At 36.6% G+C, this 17,463-nt stretch overlaps 1 protein-coding gene across 1 annotated transcript; it reads right to left on the reverse strand.

The window, feature by feature from the left end:
- Positions 1-16,689: 16,689 nt before the first annotated feature.
- On the reverse strand, positions 16,690-17,193 carry LOC131642250 (uncharacterized). The gene has a single exon (XM_058912521.1). The coding sequence runs from the start codon at positions 17,191-17,193 to the stop codon at positions 16,690-16,692; it is 504 nt and encodes a 167-aa protein (XP_058768504.1).
- Positions 17,194-17,463: the final 270 nt, after the last annotated feature.

Here is a 17,463-nt window from a genome sequence, read left to right on the forward strand (position 1 = left end):
CCTATTCGCCTTGGTAGAATAGGTGGCGACTCTGAACATTAATTTTTTAGGCAGGTTGCTACACCCCGACCGACTAATTGGAGGGCGACACCAATTCGGCTACCATGCGATAAAACTCAAACTTTCCCCTAGGCAACACTTTTGTCAACATATCTGAACCAAAGTCATCGGTTTGAATCTTATCAAGCTCCATCAACTTGGAATCTAATGCATCACGAATCCAATGATAATGAACATCAATATGCTTCGACCTCGAGTGAAAGGAAGAATTCTTCAATAAGTGAATGACACTTTGATTATCACAAAATAAGACATACTTTTCTTGATTCACACCAAGTTCCATTGCAAATTTACTCAACCATAACAACTCTTTCGACGCTTCCACGGCGGCTATAAACTCGACTTCGATAGTAGAGAGTGCAATGTAACACCCTTCTAAACCCCCACAACAATTAATTAAATATCCAGAGTAAACACGAAACAAGGGTATCACAATTCAGAGAAAATAAGCATCGCATTTAGATGCCATGCTTCACGAGGAACAAATCACCATATATTATAAAATTGTGTTCATCACAGCGGAATAAGTTCAACACTGAATAGTTTTAAATCTCCACCAAGGCATAAACCAAAAGATAACATAATCCAAAAATCAGTAGAAATAATAGTATAATCAACAACTCAAAACTAGTGTTCCCTAGTGTTACAAATCAGAGCATGACACCGACGCTATACTAAACGGACAAGCCTATAAGCTATCCTCACCAGGTCAAAAGTCGCTACTCCTCAATCTGAAAAATGTAAACAGTAAGGGTGAGTCTCATTCTCAATTAACAAATATTATGTGTTCATAAATAATAAAATGTCATAAGTATATCATTCACCCAATCGATGTTCAGATTTTTCAGAAATCAATCATTAACGACACTGTAACACGGTGAACTGACTTTTAATATCGCGGTTAAGCATGAGTCGCCACCGACTTTTATTTTGTCCAATTTTAGGAAAGGTAAAAAGTACATAAAAGACCTTTTAAAAAAAGAAAACGGGCTCGGGGGGTAAGTTATGAAAAGGAAAGGTGTAAGCACCCTTTTCATCCGTAGTTATCTACGGGCTCTTAACTTGTTTAGCTCATGTTTGTTTGTTTTGAAAGGAGCATAAGGACTTTAGCGTAAATGCGTAGCCTTAGTTTTTTTTTGAAATAGTAGTGAAAAAAATGTTCTTTTATTGAGCTAGGCAGGTTAAGAGCACTACCCTAACTACTTGGTGTCGTTGAAGGCAACAAGTAGAGGTATTCTAGCATCTTTGTGGGACTATCATCATTTTTCCGAAAGGGGCTCCGAGGGACAGGGTCATTTTTATGATGATTTATTCGAGGGTCATCTTTGCTAAAATACCTCTACATTCGAGGGACACGACCTTATTTCAAGGGCAACCAAGAGGGGCGTACCCTAGAGGTGAGTGAGTGCGAGTGTGTTAGATTCGAATATTTTATCTTTTATTTTTTAATGAGCTAACGTCCAATTGTTATCTTTTCATCCAATCCTAATTACTAGCAGTTAAATATGTGCAGAAAGTAAAAAGCGGGAAATAAAATCCTACGCTATTACATGGCTTCGGGATGGGGGTTACAATTAAAACCTTGCGGGAAAGTAAAATACGAAAAAATAAGGATCCTAAGTTACTATTACATCCCATAAACAAATACATAATTATAACAAAATGCAAAATAAAAAGGTAAGTGTACAAAATATTAAGCAAAGCTTATGAACGTCCATGAGGATAACCCAAACGCCTCCAAATTGATACCTCACATAAATAAGAAAATGTTAGTATGGATGATGAGGCGATGGAGAATGACTAACAAATTTAATCACGGAAATAACAAAAGATATCTAAAAAGATTTTAAATTCTAAAGAGAAAATTGACAATTAACTAAAGTATTGTTTTTGGTATTTTTAATATAAAAAATAAAATCTAATTCTAATATTTATGTATTTTTTGATATAGAAAATAAAATTATAATTACATATTTTTTGTATTTTTTATTAAAAATAAAATAAAAAGTATTTTTGTGTTTTTCTTTTTAAAAGTATAAAATAAGACGTAAAAATAAAGAAAAAGGAAAAAATATTGCAACATAGTATGAAAAAAAAATGCTGTACGTACCTATTCTCTAATAGAAATTGACTTTTTCAAAATTACAAATCCCACCATTAATGTCATGACACTTGGCATTGGTTTGATTAATTAAAAAAAAATAGAAAAAAGAAAAGAGCATTAAATTAAACAGATAGAGAATACACACTTTAGATCTAACTCTTCTTCTTCACCTGCATATTTTCTTTTTCAAACAAAGGCAACAACATACATCATATTGATACGGTAGCAACGAAAACGTACCGAAATCAGAGCTTTTATGAAAGGCCGGCGAAGGAGGGTGCTCACGCGGCGGAGATTCTATGTATGGCCGCGATGTCGTCCCGGTGGTGATGTGCGTCTGATAGGCGATGACTCGTGGAGGTCGCGCGGATGAGATCGGCGCCGGACTGGGTTGTTCGCAGTGTTTCCGTGGTGGCCGGTCGGAGATCCGAGGTAGCCAGGGTGTGCTCGGTTGCTGCGATCGCGGTGTTTGTGGGGGAATGCATGATCCATGGAAGATAGTGGTCGAACGAGATTACGGTGTACAACCCATTTGCCGTCAGATCCAAACTCCTTCATATCTATTTATTTTACCTGCAATCTGTATATATATAGAAAAAAACACAAGCATAACAAGCATAACATGGTTCTTATTTCTATTTGAATTTCTATTAGTTAGCATTTAGAAAATAAAATAGAGATCTTTTGTTTTTTACTGGTGTATTGAGTAATTGATAAAGGATGGTGATGATGATCCTTTAGAAAAAATATAACATGAATAGATGAGCATGATTAAATAATATGGCTATTTCTTTGTGTGTGTAATTGTTAGTGAAAGACTTTACATCGTAAGAAGTTCCTGTAATATATGTTATAGATTCGATATACCGTAAAAGTGATTATGTTGTTAGTTCATGCGCAAAAGGAGAAAAATGGTAGAGCTGGTTTAACTCAAAATAGGATTTTTGTTGACGGTTAAAACCAAAAGTGTATCAGGAATTGTGATGGAAGCGTTTATTACAAAAATGGTTAGCAGCGGAACTGAAAAAAAAATCCCACCTCATGGAATAGAAAAATGATCCCTTTTTATACAATACAATGGAAACTAGGTTAACACAAATGGTAGGAAGACAAATATAATAAAAATATTTAATTCGGAAATCAAACACATTCACTATTTCTAAAAATGTTTATTCTAAACATGGAAAATAAATAAATTTTTTGATATTTTTGTGATTTTGATTAATTTGTGATAAAAGTGCATAAATTATAAAATAGTTTTTTTAATATAAAATAAATTAAAAAAAACGAAAATTAAAAAAGAAAAAATATTTTTTTGTCATTTTTTGAAATAAAAATAAAGCTAAAGTTAGAAACAACTAAAAAATGGAAAATGTTAAAATTGGGATTTGAACTCAGTACCTTATACTTGCAAACGTTACTTCCTTACCAATTGTGCTACATTATTTGTTCAAAATAAAAAGTCAATTGAAAGTTTATGAAGCATCGGTCAGCATTTTGCTATTTATTAAAATATAACAATTTAAGAGTAAACCACTATATTTTAAAATAGACTTTAAATCGAATATTTATAAAATTCAGGATGTCAATGTAAATGAACCCAATATTTTATAAAAATTCAATTTTTGAAAATAATTTCGAATTTTTGAAAAGTGTGGGCAAATTTTGGGGTATGACAGACACCAATCCAATCAACATCATCATCACGTAATAACACTGGAATTCTTCCAATCATGTTATATCACATACACATATATGCAATGCACTGACACTATGCATGCGGTACCAGTACGTCATGAGATTAACCCATCCGACCGATCTAAACATCACCGAGATACGTCCCTACCGGCACAAATTCCACACAATGGGAATTATGCCCTCCACTGATCCAAAACATCACCGGGATTCAGCCACCAAATATGATTATGAATGCATGCAACATATAACATACTTACCAACATCACTGATTCAATGAACAATATCATCTCACCATAACTCATTGGTATCATCACCAATTAGTATGTACATGTCTCAGCATCATTCAATAGTCAATCATATATCAATCACAACAATCACCACAATCACCATACAATCATATCATAACCACATCAATCGCATTGTTACATAATATCACCTATGTCTACAATGTATAACATCACCAAAATAATTAAATCGAGTTTTTAAAATAAAATCGGCCACTTCCCCAACATGTCATTTAATTATATAATATTTTTAATTATTGACACAACGCTCAAAACGGTGCTTAAAACGGACGCACGGTTCAAAAGATATGAATTTTAGAAAATATTTTTCAAAACAGCATCAGGTGTAAATGGTTACAGCATGGGCGCTACCCGGTTACGCCTTTACGTCAACCTATTCGCTATTATTGAAATTCGCTTGTATCCGGTTACAACAGGGAGGGTAATCGGTTACATCAGTAAAAAATGCCCAGTTTCCCCATTTTCCACGTGGTAACCGATTACAGCATGGCTGCTACCTGGTTACAGCTTGCACAAAACCAAAAATCTCAGTTTTGACAGCATCTCAGCCCCTCTACTCATCACCATTTCGTACCAATACGAATTTCACACCAAAACAAAACCAACTCACTTATTATAACACAACTCTAACATGTTTTAGGACTCAATTAACATCATACACAATCATCATCATTCAAATTCATCAAATCACCCTAAAACTATGAAAGTCCCCAAAACCTAACATCTCCCAATTGAATCAAATAACACACTAATCAATTCTATTACCCATGAATGCATAAGATATATTAATTGGAAGAGTCCCCCCTTACCTTAGAGTTTGATTTTGGTTCTTCCACTTCTCCCTTGAAGGTTCTCTTTCACGTTTAACTCTTCCTCTTCTTCAGACTCTTTGCTCTTCTATTTTCCAATTTTCTTTATTCTCCTTCTATTATGAAAAATAGAAAATATACTTTAGTAAAAGGCTTAGTATTAGTACTCCTCTTTTACAAATCACTACCTTGGCCTAATAACATCCTTTTCTCAATTCTCCAATAATTCAATTAAATTACTACATAATTCTAATTAATCAATTTAAATCTCAATTAAATTAATATAAAGGAAATATGGGGTGTTACATGCAACACACTTTTACAATTTTGATTGCCAAGCCAAGACTCCCCCGGAAAAAGTCACCATATATTCCGAAGTAGATTTTCGATCATCCAAGCTTCCGGTCAAATATGAATTTGTATATCCTACCAACATAGGCTTCTTGCATCCCAAAGTTAGTCTCAAATTTGAAGTTCCACGCAAATATCTCATCACCCACTTCACGGTCTCCCAATGATCTTTTCTCAGATTAGAGAGATAACGACTCACCATTCCCACGGTATGAGCAATATCGGGTCTTGTACAAACCATGGCATACATGAAAAGTGTGGATATGAGTGGGAGATTGTAGCTGAAAAGTGTGGTAGAGTCTCACCGGAAAGGAGGATCCCAAACAAGAAGAAAGACCCTGGAGCGGTGGCAATACCTTGCACTATCAATGACAGAACATTCAAAAAGGTGCTAATTAATTCTGGGTCTAGTGTGAGTTTAATGCCATTGTCTATCTTCAAAAAGCTTGACATTGGAAAGATAAGCGAGAGTGGTACAAAATAGAAATTTACTGATCACACCATAGTCTCTCAGATGATCTCAGCTCATGCATCTATCAAAATTCCTAAGTTCCATCAAGAAGTCAAGAATAAAAATAAAAAGGAACATCAAGGTAAGGAGATGAAAGTTGGTAGTGATTTGAAGAAAAAAGTGGTCCATGTTGTTCATCTACATGAGTTCTTGGTTACGGAAGTGACAAACAACAAGGTGTGGAAGCGGAAGTACCCTCCATAATAAAGGGAGGCAACCCACTCTTTTAATAACTTAGTTTTCAAATAACTTATTTTTTATGTAGATAAATGATGAACGAATCTCACTACCGGGACGCTCACCACCTTCAAAGTGTGTGAATGGAAGAGAAACAGGTTAGATTCTGCACTCGCTTGTTTCTCTCATTGTGTAAAACAAGTGAAAGCATGGTTCTCATCGATATTTATTAGGTATTTTCTGTATTTTGTTGTGTATTTTTTAAGGGAATAATTTGCGATTTGAATCACACAAAAGTATATGAATGGAAGAGAAACAAGTTAGAGTCTTCACCCGTTCGTTTCTCTCCCACTACTTGAGGCTCGTAGTAGTGTGATTCGCATCGTTATTTATTAGATGTTTTTAAATTTGAAAAGAAAAAGATGAATAAGCGGGAATGACTAACAATGGGGATCTCAATCCTATGAGTTATCATACAATGATGGCCCAAAGGTAAAGGATGAAAAGGGGATCTCTACTTAATGCTAGCATGCATGGTTGCGAGCCTAAGGTCTATGTGACTCATCCTAATATAAAGTCACCATCCTAAGGGAACATGGAAAACACAAAGCAAGAGATAAGTAATAAGAGATAAATCTCACTTGAAGACTTACACAAGCAACAAGACAAAAGTTCAAGACTTAAGCAAATAAAGACCTACACAAATGAAACCCATAAGTGGTGACTTACTCAAGTCCCTAACCAAGTCTACTCCTAAAAGAGACTAAACCACAATAAAACTCCAAGAACGAGAACTACAAAAGGTGGGAGAAAAAACAAGTAGTAATCACTAACATGTTAACAAACACACAATGCACAAGAGATGAGGTAAAGCATACAAGTTGATGAGAATGGTCCTAGGAAAGTAGCAAACCATGTGAATGAATGTCTTAAACCAAATAGCAAAGCAACATGGCATCATAAAAAAAGATTCACAAGTTGTTGTCAAAGTTTTACATGAACCAACATTTGTTCACATAACAAGCATATGGCATTGAGAATTACACCTAGCATAAAAAAAACAAGGAGATACCTCATGGGACAGTAGCAAAACATATATTTACATCCCCTTAAGTTGTGCAAAAAAAGTTTAGAACAATTAGAGAAAGCAACACAAAGTTTTATGTAAAAACAAGGAACACATATCACAAAAGAATTCCTAACTAGGTTAGCTTAAAAAGAGATGAAGATTTGAGAAAATGGAACCATAATGAACCATCAATTATAGGCAGCCACAAAATACATATTATGGATCTAAACCTCATGGCAACTCATGTTAATCAACAAGTTCAAACCAAAACAATTATCATACAAGAACATGTGAATTAGGTCAAACAAATGACAAAGTGTGAGTGCAACTAGGAGCATACTTGTCATGGAAACAATTAACCAAATTCAGCAAAGAATAACCTCTAAGAGGTGTCCAAACATCTAAGGTGTCATGTTAAAGTGGATTCACAATTTTACAAATCAAAGCAACAATTTTATGTCACAAGTATCAACCAAAACACATTATTGTCATGTTAGAAGAAAGTTTTGAACAAGGTATGAAAGAAAGATTTAAAAATCCAAGTTACAGGTCAACTAAGTCCCCTAAAGGCTCTTCATTATGTCCACAAAATGATTTAAAAATATTGCACAAGTGAATTACCTAAAACTAGAAACAAACAGGCAAGAGCATCTACAAACACAAGAAGAATCGAGCCTTAAAGACTCAAACAATTATCCAATCAAAAATCAGAATTCAACCTTGAATCTTTATACACAACATCATGTATGAGTCTACTGAATGCTCACAAAAAATGAGATCAAAATTCCATCCCTAAAGCCTCTAATCAAATCAATTTGAAAAATGTGTCAAAAACATTGAAATTATGAACACATGTGAGAAAAAGCCTTATGAAAAATACCAAACAAAATTACAAAAACCAAAAAAAAAACTACAATTATCCTAACACGTCAAAGTATTTAAAACATATTTTTTAGCACTTTTAGTTTGAGTGAAAAAAGGAATTACCAGTTAAAAAGTTATGTGAAAACAATTAAGAACAAATCTCAAAAACAAGTCTGTCAGGGGTTGAGTTGGCAATTGGTAATTAAATTGAGATTTAATGTAACACGCAATTGGGCTTATTAACAATGGGTGTAGAAAACAAAGTAGCCAAGCCCATTTATCAAAACAAAGTGTGGTTGTTAGCAATACAAGGAGTGTAGTTCATTAAAACATGCATAGCCCAAGCATCAACTAAATTCAGCAAGCCCAAACCATTCCTTATTACCATTTTATTAGACAATTTTTTTTCTGAAAAAAAGTGATTTTGGAAGTGCATCTCTAAATGAATTTTTTTTCTGAAAAAAAGTGATTTTGGAGATGCACTTCCGAAAACACCTTTTGTTCTAAAAAAATAATGTGTTTTCGGAAGTGCATCTCCGAAATCATCTTTATTTCAGAAAAAAAAGGTGTTTTCCGAAGTGCATCTCTGAAAACACCCTTTTCGGAGATGCACTTCCGAAATATTCTTTGATGTAGAAAACAAAAAACAAACGAACAAAGCTTTGATTTATCATAAATAATCGAAATTACAAAGATAGACCAACATGATATTAAAGTTACATATTGTTAAACAAGGGGAGTTGAGGATGGGTCAACATCTTGATAACGTCGGCTCCTGATCTTTGAAGTTTCGCATCCAACTCGATCAGACCCTTTAAAGAAAATCGGTCGAAATTTGTCCACAAAACCGCTAAATATTCATCGTTCTTGACTTCAAATGGGGTGAAATGGATTTCTCCCTCGTCGTCAAGCGAAGGCGAGCGGTACTCAAGCTTGACAACCTTCCGATTTTCCGGGTATTGCAAGAGAGAGTTAAGCGACGAGATCAAATCTGAGAATGGCGTGTCGCACGAGAACCTAAATTGGAACGACATCGGGTAACCACTGCTGAAGTATACAAAAGCAAGGCGGGGGTAGGTTTGTGTCATTGTTGTTTGTGGCTTGATGTTAATGAAAATGTATAGGTGCATTAATTATTGACTTATTGGAGTAATAATGACCCAACAAACCTTATCTTGTAATCAGTGGATTTTTCGGAAATGCATTTCCGAAATTAGCCTGAATCTTCAAATTTTCGGAAGTGCATTTCCGAATTAAGCAGAAACAGAACAGGAAAAAATGTATTTTGTTTTGTGCAGTCTGTTTTGTGAAATTCCACAAATAGAACCAAATGACAACAAGTAAATGAGAATAACATAAATATTGACAACATTAAATATAGGTATATTATATATGTATTGAATCGGTTTGATTTTACATTCTAGACGACAATACATACAAAAAATGACACACATCCGATCATTACAAACAAAAAAGATCTGGTATAATCTAAAATGCCCCGGCGGCGCTTAAATCTAAAACGGTAAGTTCTTCGACCTCTCTCTATTTTCCTCTCGCTCTTGCTTTATCAGTAGTTCGAACTCCGCCATTCTTTCAAAAAAAGGATTCGTCCAAGCGTCCGCCTCGTTGTTATGATGTGTCGTCCACTGACATGAGGTAGCCGGAATAGGACACTTGGGTTTCAAAAAAACTTGCACAAAGTGGCGCGATCTTAGATACCCGATACAAATTATGCAGTCGGATGCGTCCAAAGGTGGTCGACTATGAAGCGGAAAAAAATGTCTCTGAAAATCCAAATCTCGTCAAATCGACACACACTCGGTCGTACGCACTTGCTATGAGATGGCCCATATCGGGGAATGACATCCACTTTGAAACCGGTGCGTGAGCGGTTAGTGATGGAACAAGGGAATCGTGAACTTTATCAAAGTTTTCTTGATTTTCATAAAGTCGTCCGTAGATGTCCCTATGTGAAGTTAACTCCAAAATAAGTGCCCGTTGAATAAGAGTGTGACTTTATTCTCCTTTTCGATACCCATAATTACCGTTGGTGCCAACATCAACTATATTATCAATATATTTATGCATAAATAGTGGCATCTCATTAATGTAGATCATAGGAGGTTTTTTGATCGGAGGTGTGCGAGACGGCTTCGAAATACGTGCTCCCTTGTTAGCATTACACTTGGACTTTGGTGTAGGTGAATCTGGGATAAATGCATCAACATGTTCAAAGAAAGAAGGATCTTGTTTAATTGATGTGTCATCTTGTGTAGTTTTCGGCTTTTTAGGCGCACCTTTGATTTTAACCGGTTGAGATAGAGGTTTCAAATTGGTGGTCTCCGGAAATGCAATTTTTCGCAATCATCACCCTCTTTTGTTGGCTCGAAATCATCAAAACGGAGCTTTTTCAAATGATCAATTACTTCATCCATGCGTATCTGGGAATTCAACTTCAACTTTTTAGAAAGTATACAAGCACATGGAAGCCCGTAGGTTTTTCTAATTGTGCACCCACATTTTGAACTATCCGGACCTGTTGTCTCCGTCTGCTTCGCTTCATCAAAAATAAAATTCAATCCCGCACGGAGAAATGTTGTAAATCAATTGCGAGTATCAATTTTTTCCCTTAAACCGGTGTTCCACAACCGTCTTGCTCCGACCAAACGTTGTTTGAATTTCATTATGTTGATTTTGGAGCATTTGGTTCACGGTGTCTCATCCCCTACACAAATTTCCCTTGCTATCACCCAACCATTTATTTAACGCCGCATGTGCGGATTCAACTCGATTAGTTGTAGTGCAACCACGATGTCTAACTCGGTCCGTCCAAGCACATACAACTTTTTATTTTACTTTTTCAAGTATGGTACTTTTGACGTAATTACAAAAAGTGTTCAATCCGACACACAATTTCCGGAATTGTACCACTTTCTTGGTATACAATTCTTTAGAACGTGCATCTAAAGTCTCTCTCCATGCGACCATTATCTTGTCCACCACAACACCGACTTTGATGATGTTTCCGTTGTCATCCTTTCTTTCTTTCGTGCCAACCGCGAGTTTGAGCTTAGTTCTCACATTGCATGTTATGTGATACCGACAAAGTAATGCGGTTGATGTCGGGAAGATGACATCGACCGCATTTATCAGAGCATTATCTCGGTCGGTAACGATGAAACTAGGCATTGACTTTTGATCAACCAACAAAGTCTTACATATTCCCAAAGCCCATGTAAAGTTATCCTCTTTTTCACTTTCCAAGAAAGAAAATCCAACCGAATATGTCTTGTCCATGGAGGTCACACCAACAATAATTCAGAAATAACATCTTTATCTTCGCGAGACAACCGACACGCACTTGGATGCCCGTGTAGATTAGTTTCCAATGCATGATTAAGAATTCCACATATGACACTAATACGCCACAATCCATCAATCCTACAACTTACGTGCAACTTAAACGGACACGCACACTTTCTCGATCCCGTGTCATCGTGTTTTAACACCTGGTTTGTTCCTACATACTTTCCACCCCTCTCGCAATTCAACACAAAAAGGCTTTTCTTCTACTACTTTCATTGTCAGAACTTAATATCACAATGACAAAAATTCAAGTTTACTAGCTTCATTTCAGACCCAAGCAAGCACATGTTCACGACAAGCGAAAGTCAAATCATTTGTAAATTGTGGTCGAACATCCACCGCAATGGTGATGGTTTTAACATCGTTAACTGGCTCATTAGGAGATGAAAGATGGATTGAAAATGGTGGAGGTTTTGGAGATGGTTTGAGTTGTTGTTTGGAGGAAAAAGAATGAAATAGTAAAGGAGGACAAAAGTATATGAAGGGTGTTTTCGGAGATGCATCTCTGAAAAAAACACCTGACAGTTTAAATCCAACGTTTAAATTGAAAAATAAGTGCTTTCGGATATGCATATCCGAAAACACCCAATTTTTGGTGTTTTTGAAATTGCATTTCCGAATTCTGAAAAAATAGTGAAAAAAATAACTTCAGAGATGCATCTCCGAAATCATAGGTATTATGAAATTTTAAGCAGGGATTCTCACCACAACGGGTGGATAAAGAAATTACATGATTAACGTTCATCAATGAGTCAAGTTTATTTTAAATCACTACATGACAAAAACAAACTCTAAAGCCAATAAGCATCAAACAACAATTATCCACCTCACTTAAACACTCAGATTACTTACAACGCCACGTATTGATTTCGTGAAATAAGATGGACGCCGGAGCTAGTCTCCGACCGTCTTCTCCAGCGTAAAGCCCTGTGGGAGCCGAGTCAACATACCCAGAAAACCATGAAACCCATATCATTCTGCTCAGTTTCGCGCGTAGGTTCTGAATCAGAGCCCTGTTTTTCCATACAAAGCTTCAATCATCAAGAACAAATGATACCTTTTAAGCCCTAATTTCAGAAACTCACGTAAAACGAACAAGAACTACACGCTTCCACCTGTTTCGACCTACTGAACCCAAATATGGTAATTAAACAAGTTGAAATACGCATTATCACATAAAGCCATAACAATCAGAACCTACAACACAAATCTAATGCAACAAACATCCACCAAGAACATTTGAGCTATTCTCCAGCCTCCGGTTGCGGAGCACGACAAATGCAGATGACCTAACATGGATCTCTAGCATGCTGAGACAGATTCGGTTAAGTTACCTGTTGTAGTCGCAAGAAACACGTAGTACGTACAAGAAAACTGTACAACCTTCTTCAAATCTTGATGCGGATGACAGGAGTTCCAAATAGCTACAAATCTTTGAGAAATAAACTCAGAGATTGCTTTGGTATTGTCATACTCCACACGTGGCCTTGGTAGCAAAATGTCCCTGAATGTGAACTTGTAAAAAATGTTGTTGGCTTGTAATGCATGTGTGGAAGGATTTATGAAGAAAGCATGGTTATGGATTTGAGCATGCAGCACTTATACTTATTAATGTTCCCGCCTGAACTATATTGGAAAGGCTAAATTTGGATTTGGACAACATAGATGTGCATGATAAGAACTATGGTGCATAATTAAGCTTGGACTCTGTACAATGCCAGTAGCTAGTACACATTCACACTTATCTTGACATTTATGAGCCCGATTTGCATTGGATGGTATGTAACTGATGTGGAATTTTTGTGCAGGTTCGTAATTGCGAGGCTTCGGCAGGTCGGTAAATAGAACCAAGTTTGGAAGTGTTGCAACCTTTAATTTCTTTCAAGCAGTAGTTTGTTTTTCTCAACTCAGTATGTCATGAAAATTCAAATACGACTTCAGTGTTTAAGATGCCCGCTTAGCATGCGAATAACTTCTTCGACGACCCCTCAATTGGCTCAGGCTTACGATCATAGTGAAGATGACGTGTGTGATCAGGATAAAGCTCAAACATGATTGAGCAACTTTTGTGTTGGTCATCCTTCAGGCTTGGGCTTGAATCTTTATGCAATTTGACTTCGAAGTCCGGCACTTTAAGTGTTTATAAAATTCCCAGCAGAATTCTTATTGTCTAAAACCCGACATGCCTAGCGATGCATCGACTTCTCTTTTCCATATCTCTCGATTCAGACATTATATGAACTTGATTCCTTCTACAAAGTTATGGATTTCCATGAGAGAAGCAGCTTAGTAGTTGGAGCAAACTTGAATAGATGACTGGAACATTATCAAAATCATCATGAAAGTCTTGCACTTAATCATTCTCAAACTTCCAAAATATTTCTAATTATTGGGAAGATAACAACTTGACTCATGAACTTCAGCAACCCATAACTTTTGATTTAAATTCCAAATGGAGAAATTTCCAACTACAAACTTGTAGTGTGCCGTGAGATGAGAATTTTGCTCTTGAACTCAACTTGAAATATTGCCTTAATCCACGTGCCAAATGGGCTCAAGGTTGACCGGATGGCCATCTTCATTCTTTTCAAAACTTTTAAGTGTAAAGACTTTCCACTTTTAGTAATTCTTATTTTAATTAATTTCTCAAAAAGGCAAATTTAGTTAAAACTTTGATATTAATTATTTTCATGTTTTTTATTAACCAATTTTCATCAAAATCCATAATATGAATGTTGACCCTGATTTTGACCAAATCTCTAAAAAAATCAACTGTTGACTTTTGGTTCTAGATAAATTTTCTGATTAATAAGCCTCCAATTTAACTTCAAACAATAATCAACCAATGAAAGCAACTGAGTGGCTCAGAATGGGCCCCATGACACCTCATAACATTTCCACGATCCTGATTAAAAATTTTGGCCAAAAAGTCGACTGAGTTCACTTTGGTCAGAAACCCTAATTTTTTTAGGACCAAATGGCTTCCAAGCTTGTATCTTCAAACCAAAGACCAGGAATGTGATGATTGTGAAACCCTAATCCCTCGGGGAACTTGGTGAAGGTATTGTGATCAGTGATACCTCAGCTCTCCTTATTTTAATCAGGAATTCTTTCAAGAATAGCTCCTTCCTTGTCGACTTCTTGGAGAAGTAACTATGTTATGGATGCATATTGAGTTATGACCTAGATGAAGTATGTACATGAATATGATACAAAACCTTTTCCAAATTAAAATGGGATTGCAAATTTTGGGGTGCAACAGCTGCCCCAATTCAATCTTTCTGGACCTGAATCTGCGAACGACACGGATTCTGGCCATTTGAGGTGTAAGTGGATTGAATATCAAAAAGTACCGTAAAATTTTCATTATGTGGTCAAAACAATGAGTGTTTAAGGTTACCAGGAGATACCAGCCGAGGGTAGATCTGCAACAAAGAGACACAATCGAAGGGTGACTCTAACAAAGGATACTATCCAAAGGTGGATGTGTAACAACGAGACACAGCGGAATGGTGACTCTACGAAGGAAGAGACCAGCCGAAGGGATCTTAACCTAATTGCTAACCGAAGGTAGACTTCAACAAAGAGACACAGCCGAAGGGTAACTCTAAAAAGGAAGAGACCAGCCGAAGGGATTTTAACCTAATTGTTAACCGAAGGTAGACTTCAACAAAGAGACACAACCGAAGGGTGAATCTAAAGAGGAAGAGACCAGTCGAAAGGGAATCTTAACCTAATTAATAACCGAAGGTAGACTTCAACAAAGAGACACAGCCTAAGGGTAACTCTAAACCCAATTATAAGTGTCACAATATACCACAAATGACTCTTCAGGATTAGGTAAGATCAATATTGGAGCTGTCGTCAATTTCTTCTTCAGCTTCGTAAAACTTTCCTCACATTGAACATCCCACACAAACGCTCGACCTTTACAAGTCAACTGAGTTAGTGGTAGTGCTAACTTAGAAAAACCTTCAATAAACATCCTATAGTAGCCAGCTAAGCCCAAAAAGCTTCGAATCTTCGTAACCATCTTCAGAGCCTCCCATTGCAACACTGCATCGACTTTGGATGGATCTACAGCAATGCCATCCTCTGAGATAACATGACCAAGAAAAATAACCTTTTCTAGCCAGAATTCACACTTTGACAACTTCGCATAAAGCTTCTTCTTTTTCAACACTTGCAATACAATTCCAAATGCTCAGCATGCTCTCCTTCTCACTTGGAATATATTAGAATATCATCAATAAATACTACCACGAACTGATCTAAATAGGGACAAAAGATACGATTCATATACTACATAAATACTCCCAGCGTGTTAGTAACACCGAAAGGCATCACTAAATACTCATAATGTACATACCGAGGCCTAAAAGCCATCTTTTGAATATCTTTATCTTTTACTCGAATTTGATGGTATCCTGACCTCAAGTCAATCTTGCTGAATACACGTGCACCTTCTAACTGATCTATCAAATCATCTATCCTCAGAAGTGGATACTTATTTTTAATCGTAACTTTATTCAACTGTTGATAGTCAACACAAAGTCGCATACTGTCATCCCTCTTCTTTACTAATAACACTGGAGCTCCCTAAGGTGATACACTTGGTCTCACAAATTTCTTTTTAAGAAGTTCTTCTGATTTCTTCTTCAACTCTATTAATTCAGATGTCGACATCCTGTAAGGTGCCATAGAGACGGGTCTAGTACCAGGACAAGATCAATAGTAAATTTCACTTCTCTCTCTGGCGGTACATCGAGAATATCATCTGGAAAAACCTCAGCAAATTCTCGCAATACTTGCAGTTCATCGATCGTAGCCTGATTCTCAATGGATAAATAGGCCATCAATACAAACACCTGAACTTAATCTTTCATTAACTCATTCAACTTCCTAGCAGATAAGAACTCAGTTTCCCTCCCTTCATTAGGATTAGAAAACCACACCAACTTGTCATAACAGTTAATATGAACATAGTTGCATTTCAACCAGTTTATACCCAAAATCACATATAGACCACTCAACGGTAAGCAAATTAGATCCACAACAAAGTCTCTATCGAACTCTGATCAACCGGTCCTTGCTAGGTGTCTGAGTTTCAGCTAAAGCAAAAACCTTTCCACCAGCTTGCGTCTTCTTTGGTTTCTAACACTGGGTATAAATGTGTCGTTCCTTGCCACAATTGAAACATACCACCACTTTGAACTTATAATCCGCTATTACATGGCCAACCTTTCTACAACGAAAACATCTCTTCACCTCTCTAGTATAAGCATTACTTTTGTGACCAGGTTTCCCATATTTAAAACATGCCACACTGGTAGAAGTATCTCCCCACCAGTTGTCTTACCATCAGTAGCTCTCTGTTAACCTTTGTCAGTCGGAGCATTGTAAGGATTACCACGATTCTGATGTTGCTTGCCTCTTCTTTCATTCATGATATTGTAGTGTGGCTTACTATCCTCTTCGTAAATTCTGCAGCAATTCACCAATTCCACAAACTTACGGATCTTCTGATATCCAATTGCTTGCTTGATATCAGGACACAGCCCGTTCTCAAACTTAATACATTTGGAAAATTCAGCAGTTGCCTCATTATAATGAGGATAGTACTTTGCTAGTTCCACGAACTTAGCAGGATACTCTGTCACTGACAAATCTCTCTGCTTCAATTCAAGAAATTCTATCTCTTTCTTCCTGCAGACATCTTTTGAAAAGTAATTTCTCATAAACTCCCTGTTGAACACCTCCCAAGTAATAACCTCACTTGCAGCTTCCAACCTATTACGAGTCTCAAGCCACCAATCATCAGCCTCACTAGCCAGTATGTGAGTACCATACCGCACCTTATGTGCTTCAGAGCGGTCCATTACCCTAAAAATTCATTCCATCTCCTTGAGCCAGACTTGCGCTCCATCAGGATCATGCCTGCCCTTGAAAGTAGGCGGGTTCTCCCTCTAGAAAGTTGCCAAGCTTTGGGACTCGTCAATTGCACCAGTGTTAGGATGATTCTGCACAGCCTGATCCATTGCTTCCAAGGCAGAAGCAATAGCATCATTGTTTCTTCCAGCCATCTCCTACTTTACGTCAAACAACAAAGAACAGTTAGAAATCAACCAGACAGTACTCGATCGTCACAC

This window comes from Vicia villosa, unplaced genomic scaffold (genome assembly GCF_029867415.1).
Source record: "Vicia villosa cultivar HV-30 ecotype Madison, WI unplaced genomic scaffold, Vvil1.0 ctg.004700F_1_1, whole genome shotgun sequence".
NCBI lineage: Eukaryota > Viridiplantae > Streptophyta > Magnoliopsida > Fabales > Fabaceae > Vicia > Vicia villosa.